Source organism: Solanum stenotomum, chromosome 1, assembly GCF_019186545.1.
Source record: "Solanum stenotomum isolate F172 chromosome 1, ASM1918654v1, whole genome shotgun sequence".
Classification (NCBI taxonomy): domain Eukaryota; kingdom Viridiplantae; phylum Streptophyta; class Magnoliopsida; order Solanales; family Solanaceae; genus Solanum; species Solanum stenotomum.
This window is the reverse complement of record NC_064282.1, coordinates 5,809,282-5,819,700: the sequence shown is the minus strand read 5'-3', so window position 1 is coordinate 5,819,700 and position 10,419 is coordinate 5,809,282. Positions and strand designations below refer to the sequence as shown.

Here is a 10,419-nt window from a genome sequence, read left to right as displayed (position 1 = left end):
AATAACCAACGATACCATTCACGGGACTCACCATCCAAATAAAATGAAGCGAGGGATAGTTTATGATCCTCAGAAATATTATAAAAATCGAAATACCTTTCTGCCTGAAAGACCCAGCTCTTGGGATTATCACCATAGAAACGAGGCATCTCAACAGAAGCCGATTTATGCCGCATGAAGGGAACGAGCGGGGTGCCGGTCGGAGCCGCCGCATCAGTGTGTAGTATTTGCCACTTCAGACATCAGATCCAAGAGCAATTTATGTTGCCCAGCAAAGGCCTTAGTGAGATCTGCAACCGAGGCCGACAACTCAGAGATCTCTTTAGATGGAACCACCGACGAGGATGAAGAAACAACAGTAGGAACACCGAAACTCGAAAACCCAGTCATGGAGATCGAGCAATGAAAGCACCAATAGAATGAACTCAATTTCACCAATAGTAATGGTATTGCTAACTGTCAACTACAAAGGGAAATAGTACTAATAATGAATTGCAGGGAAATTAAAAGCTACAAAGAAGGAGATGAGAACGACAGAAGAATGGGGGTCAAGGGATACAGAACTTTCACATAGAACTTGCCTACTCCAATGCTTATGCTACTGGGTATTTATATGTAGTACCAACTCTCCAAATTTCTTGTTTCACACTTCACGCGTTCCATTATTTGGATGCCAAACGAAATCTGTTAACTTTGTTGGTTGCTTTCTCACTCTTGTGATGCGTCTCACGCTTTCTGTTACTTGAGGAATATTGACCTGGCTGCTGACTCGACTAGGGGTATGTGCAACTTTAGCTAAGTTGGTGTTCATAACATGTTCGCAATTACCACAGTTTGTTTTTTGTAGTCTGCTTCAACCTTTCTATACAACTGTTCTACATTATTGTTCTAAAGCTGCTCCCAATCACCACAGTTTTTTTCAGCTCGCTATAAGCTCGCAATTACCACAGTTTTTGTTTTGGAGTTGCTCGCAATTACCATAGTTTTTGTTAGTTAGCTTTTAACCTTTTTTATCATATTGTTCTGTACTATTGTTCTGAAGCTTATCACATCTACCACAGTATTAGGTTGGAGAAACATTGTGAGAGGCTTGACTGGTGCTGCACTGGGATTGCAGCATTTGCACCAGCAGGAACTCATTTGTAGAAATTTTAAGACCGAAAACATTCTTGTCGATGAGGTAAAAATTTTCACCGTATAGTAATTGTTTTTTGCATTAAGTAAGTAATTCATTAAAATAACTATATGAAGGATTTCAATGGAGTGTTGACTGATTTTGGATCGGTGGGACCAGAAATACAAGGGATTGGCCAATTCACACCTGGATACATAGATTTACACAGCTTTACAAGTAATATCTCTAAACTCTTAACTTACTGATTATTTATACTTGTATATACTAAAATAACTTTTATTTTCTAAAGCTGGATTGACTCAGAAGCACCATGACATATATAGCTTGGGAATAGTATTATTACAAGTAATCACTCAAAGTGATTCGGTAACTAATACAAATGGAAGTAATCTTACCATCCGCCCTTGGCTATCAAAAAACAAAAGAACAGTGCGTGCAGTGGACAAGAGACTGACAGTGAGGCTGACAAGTGGGGATTATTGCAAAAAAGAGGATAATTTGGCTATTACTAAACTAGCCATGAGATGCGTCCATGATGAAATTGATAAAAGACCGGATATAAATGAAGTTGTCCGTGAGTTGCAGAAATTAAACATGGACACTGGATCAACTTCATAGATGGATTTAAATTTGGTACACATATACTTGAGATTTAGGCTAAGACAGAGACATTTTAAATTTGGCAAATATATTTGAGATTTAGGCAAAGACAAGACATTTTTACTTTCGAGTTTTTGATAAACAACTGAATTTGGAATTGACTCACGTCAATTTGTTGTTTGGTGATTTCAATCTAGATGATTATGTTTGTTATTAATAGTATATAAAATAGAGAGCTTAATTTGGAATTGACTCACCTCACCTTTGTTGTTTGATGATTTCAATTGTTGTTTGATGATTTCCAATCTTGATTCCATAGATGATATCTGATTTTCGTAAATAAAACTTTCCAACTTGATTTACACAATGAATTCACCCTTTCCAGCTTCAGATCTAACAGAGGAAGGAAGAAGATGTCAATATTTATTTTTTTAATGTTAGAGACGTGTAAGTTTTGTCTAACTACACGGGTCCCAATACGTTATCTATTAGGTGAGAGACACTTTAGGTCACCGATGTCCCCAATATATTATTGCATCGAGGTAAACAAAGAGACACTTATTCATGGTATTATTTTGGGCTCTAAATTTGTCTCAGGTTTGGGCCGACATTTCGCTCAAATGGACTCTAAAGTTTGGATCAAGTTCACAAATAGCCTTAAACTAGAGTTATATTACACCTAAAATTATCCCTGATCAGAGAGCAGACATGTCGATATAAAAGTAATTTGGCATTGAAATTTCAATTTTTCATAAAAATAGTTTAAATTGTTCTTTTGAAAAAAATAAAAATAAAAAGGACCTCCGTAAAGGATGACCTTGATGTTTAGACCTTGTTTGATAAATTTGCGCATATAATAAACGACCAAAATATTTCAAGATAGTTAATATGTACAATTAATCAAAGGTTTTGTGTTATAGACAAAATTTAAAATTTTGATATATTATACATCATGCATATTATTTCTATCCATGAGACGTAAATTATAATACGTACAATAGTGTAAATTGTTATTTAGAGAGACATAAGTTACTTTTTTCAAAGCATTAGGACATTTAGCCTCTAAAGCAAAAGTTATAAATTACGATACTATTCTTCAAAATTTAATCGAAATTGATACGAATAAAAAAAAGTTATTGATTCAGCAACTTTGATAAAGATTTTAATTTTTTAGTATCGAGTTATTAATTTTTAACTGTTTGAGATTTTTTTTAAACGGGCTAATCGAACCCGATAGTAAATTAATAAATTTTATTTATATTACTCGGTATATAAAGCCCTTTACTTGGGTTTAGTTTCATACTTTTATTTCTGGCCGTATAAATCTCTCGATTATTCTACAATGTTATAGTGTTTGTTTTTTAGCAAGATGCGATTTATCAACTCACGTGTATAGTTCATTTGGTTTGTCACCATGTTTTAAAGTGATTTTCAATGATTTTTTTAATGGCAAATCTTAAACGGACAAAATTGATAATCGACCCGATACTGATAAATCAATATCTTAATAATTTTATAATATTTTAGCATGTCTACAAACCAATAACTGATAAATCGAACTGATAAGCTTCAAAATTAAATCGAACCAATCCATACACGACCTAAAGTAACCTATAAATTGACGTAGTAAAATAATACTCCTATAAATTACTGCTCATGGGTATACATTAGTTTTGTAAAGCCCCTAAACTAAGTTTTGCTTCTAAGACAAAAAATGGTAGAGTAGAACATATCAAATTAGTTACCTGTCTTGATCGGCTAGAAAAAAATAAAGTTAACCCGATTTTCTTTTTGCAGTTTATTAACATCTTATTTTTTATATGATTTGAAACAAACAATTATTTGAAATGTAATTTAAATTTTTTAAGTTGTAACTTTATTAATTAACAAAAAGATCAAATTAATGAATACTATTGAAACTTTAATTTATAGACTTAATAACACACTACTTGTTTGGTATTGGATAGAAAATCGAATTTTATTGATAATGAATAGTGAATAATAATGAAGTCAGGTTATTTATCAAAATTGATACAACATATACCGTCATTCAAGAGGTGGAGTTGAATAATATTTAATTGCAGAAAAAAATACATGAAGTTGGAACAAATGATGCAATTGAAATTAAAAATAAAGAGATAAATGTAAAGATAATAAATAAAAAATCAAAATTCTTTTACAACAACAATGGTGATTGAATATAATTATCATTAGAAATGAAGAATGAGTTGGAGGATATTTAATTGCAAATAAGATACATGTAGTTAAAAAAGAAACTTTCACATAGCCGCTCAAAATTAGCTTAATTACATTCCATATCTATAGTTTGCTAATTATGATTCGTAACTACGTGTTATAGGGAGGAGAGTGGCGAGCGAGATCGGAAGAGGGAGGAGAGAGGCGAGCGAGAGAGGACAGAGAGTGAGAGAGAGGTGAATTGTATATATACATCGATTAGATAATTGTATATATGTAATTGATATACATATGTATTCGTATATCTGACGAGCGAGATTGGGAGAGGGAGGAGAGAGGCGAGCGAGAGAGGGCAATAATTTGTATAATTCGCATCTTGTTTGTATAATTCGCGGGTATGTTTGTATAATTGAGTAACACAAAGTCTGAAATTATACAAATATGACAAAACACGAAATAACTAATTGATACAAACATAACATATGAACTTTAAACAATTATACAAATTATATTATACAAATTACATTATATAAATTATATTATACAAAATCCACAACTACACGTTTATACAAACTTTAAAAAGTTATACAAAAAAAGATTGAATGTATATGGTGATAAAACTGCAAAAACAAAGGAAATCGCCGTCATATACAAATACAAATCAAACGAAGAATTGTTAGTGGCGAATTATACAAATGTGGTGAATTATACAAACGTGGTTAATTATACAAACTCGAAGTCAGCCCACGTAATTAATAGTTAATGCTAGTCGTGAGTGATAATTATAGCAAACTATTATTATGATAATTAAGTAGTATAAATTTATTTAACTGCGTAATTTTCCCTAAAAATATTGGTGTAGTTGAAATTAAGGATGAAAAAAATAAATGAAAATAACAATTAAGAAGATCGAACTTATTTTACAATAGACAACAATCCAATATAATTTTCATCGAGAATGAAATAAATATACAACATATATATTATTGTATATAAGGAAATATTAAGTATAATATATATATATATATATATATATACTTCATTACATGTTTGCTATAAATAAAATAATTAAAATAAATCACATATATTTAATTAAATTTTAATTAGTAGATTTTATACGAATTTCATAGTGTTAAAGAGCAAACTACATCCTATTTACTTTTTTCCAAACTACAAAAATCCTTTAAATTTGGTGGAATCTGAATACATCCCAAAATGTCTCGATACACCGCGTCATGATTTCGGAGACATCCCTCAACGTCTTGATACATCGCATCTCAATTTCAAATACATCACTTAACGTCACGACACATCGCATAAAGTGATGTATCCAATCGATACATCGCGTAAAGTGATGTTCGGTTGATACATCACGTAAAGTAACGTCCTGATACATCACATACATATAGATACAACATAAAGTAATGTATTCCACCGATATATAACGTAAATTTATGTATCCGACCGATACATGTATCCGATTGATACATCACGTAAAATAGGACTTTTCTAATTTTTTCAAATGATAGAAAATTTTAAAGAATATAATAATAAGTTGTCTATTAAAGTAATTTTTCCTTTAATATCCATCTACGTAAGCTTATAAGTTCAAATAATATCCCATCTATAAAATAATTTATTAATCAATCATAATAAACTTAAATATATTTTTTTTTTTATGTATAGCTGTTTACTCAAATCTTTATTTTATTTTTGTCATCAAATAAAATTGCTTACCCAAAATTAGTAAGTAAGAAACGCGTGGGGTAGAAAAGATAAGAAAAAGGAAAATATATTGAAGGTAATTCAGCATTCTCTTTCTGAAGATTTCACCGCTTTCTAACTGAAAAAGAATTCATGGCTCGCCGTCGCCGGAATTTTGTTGGTATGTATCTCCCATTCATCTCTATACCTTAGGTTATGCATATCGTTTTATTTGCTTTTCTAGGGTTTCGATGTGTATAGTATAGTATATTTGAATTGTATTTTTTTCTTTTTTTCCATTGTATGCTTCCGGTGGGTAAGCTACAAAATATGTGCAATAGATAATAGGGATTCCCAAACTTAACTAAGAGACGAAAGAAAACAGCTAGGTTTTTGTTCGGTGCATTCGCTATTAAATTCATCCCAAAACCATATTTGTAGCCCTAGGAAGAGGGACTAAAATCCAATCATCTAACCAGATTTAAAAACTATAACAGTAAGAACTAAATTATTGAATTAAAACTAAGGACGGAGTTCTATAGATAAGACGTTTTTTGAAAATTGAAATGCTGCTTTGGCTAAGGATTGCAATTAGCTTATTCATTTTCGCCTGTTTCCAAAAGTGAATAAAAGATTACAAAAGTTATAGTTTTTAGGATGATATAGTTTCATTGTTTCCAATAGAGTTCTGTGAATCTTGATGATAATGCTATAAGACCTTTCTCACTTCTTTACAGGATACTTTTACCTGCCCTGCGGACGTAAGGAATACCCCGTTAAGGAGGATGGTTTTCTTGACCTCAGGTCAAAGGAGGAATGTCCCGTTAAGAATGATCCTCTTGGCCCCAAGTCAACTGAGGAATTCCATGTGGAGAATGAACTTCTTGAATTCACATTAGAGGAACTCAGTCGATTTACCAGTCAATTTTCTTCAAAGAATCTTATTGGACTCACCTACTTTGGAAAGCTCTATCGTGGGAAAATGCCTATTGCTTCTGATCAAGATAAAGTTACTAAGGATGTCACTGTCAAGATTCTGGTTGATGATGAAAGGAACTATGGGATTCGTATACATGACGACGAACTACCAAGATTGGAGGTTTGTGTCTATTTGGTGGCGTGCATCCCTTTTCTCTTGCTTCCTTACATTGATTGAGTGTTCTCTTAGTTTATGCTTACTTGGAAAAATTGCTTGTTCTGGTATAGGATGAACTGAAATTTTTGCAAGCTCCAAAGATTAGGGGCAATCCCAACTTAGTGAAAGTTGTTGGATATTGTCGCAAGGAGATTGTGGGCGTTGTTTATGACATAAACCCACTTGACACATTGCATAACTTGATTTTCCAAGGTGCCCTTTTACTCTCACATCTATCTTTACTCATCTTTCATGCAGACTTAACCTTATGAATTTTCTGCTGTTAATTACATCCGCTGTAGCTATATTTGGGTTAAATCCGAAGGCAATTGTGAATCTTTTGAGCAAAGGATCTGTAGTCATTACTAGGCCAAAGTAGTTATAACCAGAATACAAATAGTGAGGAGGAGGCATCCAATGAATCTCTTTATCTGAGAATCGGTAGGAGAGACACATATCCTAATTACTTTTTTGGCTTTGCTTGTTCAGATGACTTCAATTGGCTGCGGAGGGTCAAGACTGCCATTGAATTAGCTCGCTTGCTTGCTTATCTGCATGATAGGAATCAATCATACCTGATTCGCAACTTCGCTCCATCTCACATAGTGGTTGACCAGGTGCAATATCGTAATAACATAGAGATTCTGTTATGTTGTATTCAGTAATTCGTGAGTGACTGAAGAGATTTTGTGTTTCATCTCTCCAGAATTTTACCCCAGTTCTATTTGAGTTCGGTATGTTAGTTGGAGGGGTTCTGGGTACTACAGTTGATGAATCAGATATGAGGCTTGGTCCTTTTGGCTACAATGATCCATTCTATGCTTACTATGGTCCTGGTATGAAAATTATCAAGCTCTCTCTTATTAGCATCATATATATTTTTGTTGTTGGTGTCGATGAAGTAAGAAGTGTATTAGTAACAAAGCATCCAGAGGATGCAAGATTTAGAAAAGTAGGGATAGTCAGCTCTAGAAAGGGCAAAAGTAAAACTTATCAAAATACAAGAGAGCTGGCAAAATCCAAGAATTGTTCAGGGTTATACAACAGAGTAAGGTTAACCCAACTAACAAGTAAGACTGAGCATCTGCCCTTATCAAAAGTTGGCAATTGACTTTGACCGAGTATAAACCATCCATGTTGTTACCCCATTTGAGCATGTTATGTTTCAGGGGTTTGACAGCAGTAGACTGTACTTTGCGACATAGGGAAGTCAAAAGGAGTTACCTTTGACTCCTGTGATCTCCCTGTAGCTAGCATGCTCCTTTGCGACATACACAAGTCCAGAACTAATGCGTGATTTCAATCATGGAATTAAGTTTCTTGATGTGTTGCACCAAAATCTGCATAAATAAAAGAAGTTCAAGTTAATAGCTGATTTCTAAGCAACAAGATGCCCCAACTGCAACTAGAAAGCAAACATCGTGCATGGAAAATTTGCATTTCCTTTGGAACAGGACAATGACTGGGATTGGGGTGAAGGTGGGTTATAGACAATCATCTAATTGATGTGGAATCTGTTGCACAAAATGCAAGTAGATAAAGGTGCAACTGTAAACCGGAAAGATAACATTAACATGTCTTTAGAGAAAATAACCCCAGAAATAAGTAAAAATCACAAGGAAGACACGCCTCTCCTCCAACTTTAACCCTCTCAGTATCTTGCGGCGATGTCAGTTCGAAAAGGATGAGATTATGAGCAAGAGATGAAACCTTCAAACGAGCCGTCATCGACCATAGACTGTCGAACCATTTCTGGATGATGTCCACTCTCAGATTAGCACAAAAAGGGTCGTTGAAGTCCCCTACCAAACATCGACTCAGGGTATGGCAATTTTCAACCTCTTTGGTGGGCTGGTCATTCATAACAACCAACTTTGGATGCTAGCAGCTCCAGTGAAACAAACCTCTGGAAAATTGGTCTTGTCTTACCCAGAAATCTAAGAATCTATTCAGCAAATTCGCACCAACTTGCATTGTATTCTTCATCTGGCAGAGCGATTGCTGCTTTCTTCACCCCCATTCCATTTCTCGAGTCAAATGAAACACCTATTGATGTTGTAAATTTGGTACACCGTATGTAAAATGAATTGTTGCTTTCTTCTCCATCTTCCCTTTTGATGCTTGCTTCAAAGACTGATATACCTATCAGAGATTGCTTTCATCAAGCATAATCTTGCTGATAAAACATTTGCTTTTCTTTGTAATAAGGAACCATCGGGATACCCCTTCACTAATGTCTAAAATCTCAAAGGATTTATCTCCTAAAGAGAGAGTCACACTTCCCCCATCCCAAAAGACTGCTGAGCCTAGGAGAGGCCTTGCCGGAGAGACATTCAGAGAGAATGAAAAAGTAGGTGCACATTTCCCACATCAGAGAGTAGAAAAGACATCTGCGGATCGAATATAACACTAACGAACTATTATTATTTTCGTTGTGGCACCAAAGGGTGTGTTGCCTAGTGGTCAATGAAGTGGAAGGAGAACGATGAGGTCTTAGATTAAAATTCCAATAGAGGCCAAAAACAGTAGGTGATTTTTCTCATCTGGCCAAGCTTTTGGTGGGCGAGTTATCAATATTTGTGTTTCGGTGGGAGGTAATAGGTACTAAGTAAATAGTCAAGGTGCGCGCAAACTCGTCCGGACACCATTATCATAAAAGAGAACAAAAGAATTAGTGTTATTTTCATTGTCACATGATACTGAAAGTAAAAAAAAATTCTTAGAGGTGCCCACGACCTTATTTCCTTGGAAGCTTTTGAAGACTTATCTCAGTAGAGATCTTTAGGAGCTGATGTTCTACTCAGTTTCGGTATATTTGTTTTAATAGAAGTTGACATTATATTTGAGACTAAGAATGTGGAAGAAAAGAGAAGGAAAAGAGGCAAATACTTTGTACTTTGTAGAGTTTTGTGTTTAAAATGAACAATCCTTCCCACCCCTTCCTTTTCTTCTGTTCCATTTTGCTCGAATTTAACCATATAACCTTGAGTTTCACAAATTAATAGGAGAGTATTTAGGCTTAGTTTGGTGTGAGACAACCTGCAGTGATTAAAATATGAACTGCGTAGAGGTTATATATATATATATATATATATATATATTATATTTCCTGTTGATTTCCATCATGCAATTTTCGTTGTAGTTTCACTTGTAGTTTATGATGTGAGACATTCTTGCATTTGTTGATTTTTGTCAAGTTCATTGTTCCTTTTATGTATCCCATTTGAGTTATTTTATCGATTGCCCTAACCATGTTTATAATATACATTGATTGCAGCTGCATACAATGTCAAGTCTGATGTTTATGCATTCGGTATTTCGCTCTATAATCTTCTAAGCAAGAGGGCTCTTGACAAGGAAAAATATACAGGGTGTGAAATTGATAAGTGGGCCGCGAATGAGTACAAGCACAGGCGTTCATATGTCGACGAAAGTCTTGAGGATGATACCTACTTTGATCGTCGGGATGGACGTAAACTTACAGAACTTGCAAGACAGTGTATGGATGATGAACAAAAGAAAAGACCAGAAATGAAAGAAGTTTTTGAGCGTCTGAAGGGCCTTAGGTGTTGTGCGGCAGCACTATTGTGAGATATAGGATGTGTGAAGAAGAAAGCAGTTATTTCTATAAAAATTAATGTACATCTTG

At 34.2% G+C, this 10,419-nt stretch overlaps 2 protein-coding genes across 2 annotated transcripts; both read left to right on the top strand.

Moving 5' to 3' along the window:
• Positions 1–443: 443 nt before the first annotated feature.
• On the top strand, positions 444–1,753 carry LOC125853212 (probable serine/threonine-protein kinase PBL10). The gene is made up of 5 exons (XM_049532885.1): positions 444–478; positions 895–988; positions 1,043–1,180; positions 1,252–1,351; positions 1,425–1,753. Exons 1-5 carry the CDS (start codon positions 444–446, stop codon positions 1,751–1,753), a joined length of 696 nt encoding a protein of 231 aa, XP_049388842.1.
• Positions 1,754–5,689: 3,936 nt separating this feature from the next.
• On the top strand, positions 5,690–10,419 carry LOC125863881 (probable serine/threonine-protein kinase PBL15). Its single transcript, XM_049543857.1, has 6 exons — positions 5,690–5,816; positions 6,373–6,734; positions 6,842–6,983; positions 7,260–7,387; positions 7,477–7,606; positions 10,048–10,419. The coding sequence occupies exons 1-6, from the start codon at positions 5,789–5,791 to the stop codon at positions 10,359–10,361; spliced, it is 1,104 nt and encodes a 367-aa protein (XP_049399814.1). The 5' UTR covers positions 5,690–5,788; the 3' UTR covers positions 10,362–10,419.

Coding starts and splice junctions, on each gene's coding strand:
- LOC125853212 (XM_049532885.1), top strand. CDS start 444: ATGGTATTGCTAACTGTCAACTACAAAGGGAAATA. Junction 479..894: donor GTCAACTACAAAGGGAAATA/GTACTAATAATG, acceptor ATTGTTCTAAAG/CTGCTCCCAATCACCACAGT. Junction 989..1,042: donor TCGCAATTACCATAGTTTTT/GTTAGTTAGCTT, acceptor ATTGTTCTGAAG/CTTATCACATCTACCACAGT.
- LOC125863881 (XM_049543857.1), top strand. CDS start 5,789: ATGGCTCGCCGTCGCCGGAATTTTGTTG. Junction 7,388..7,476: donor CTCACATAGTGGTTGACCAG/GTGCAATATCGT, acceptor TCATCTCTCCAG/AATTTTACCCCAGTTCTATT. Junction 7,607..10,047: donor CTATGCTTACTATGGTCCTG/GTATGAAAATTA, acceptor CATTGATTGCAG/CTGCATACAATGTCAAGTCT.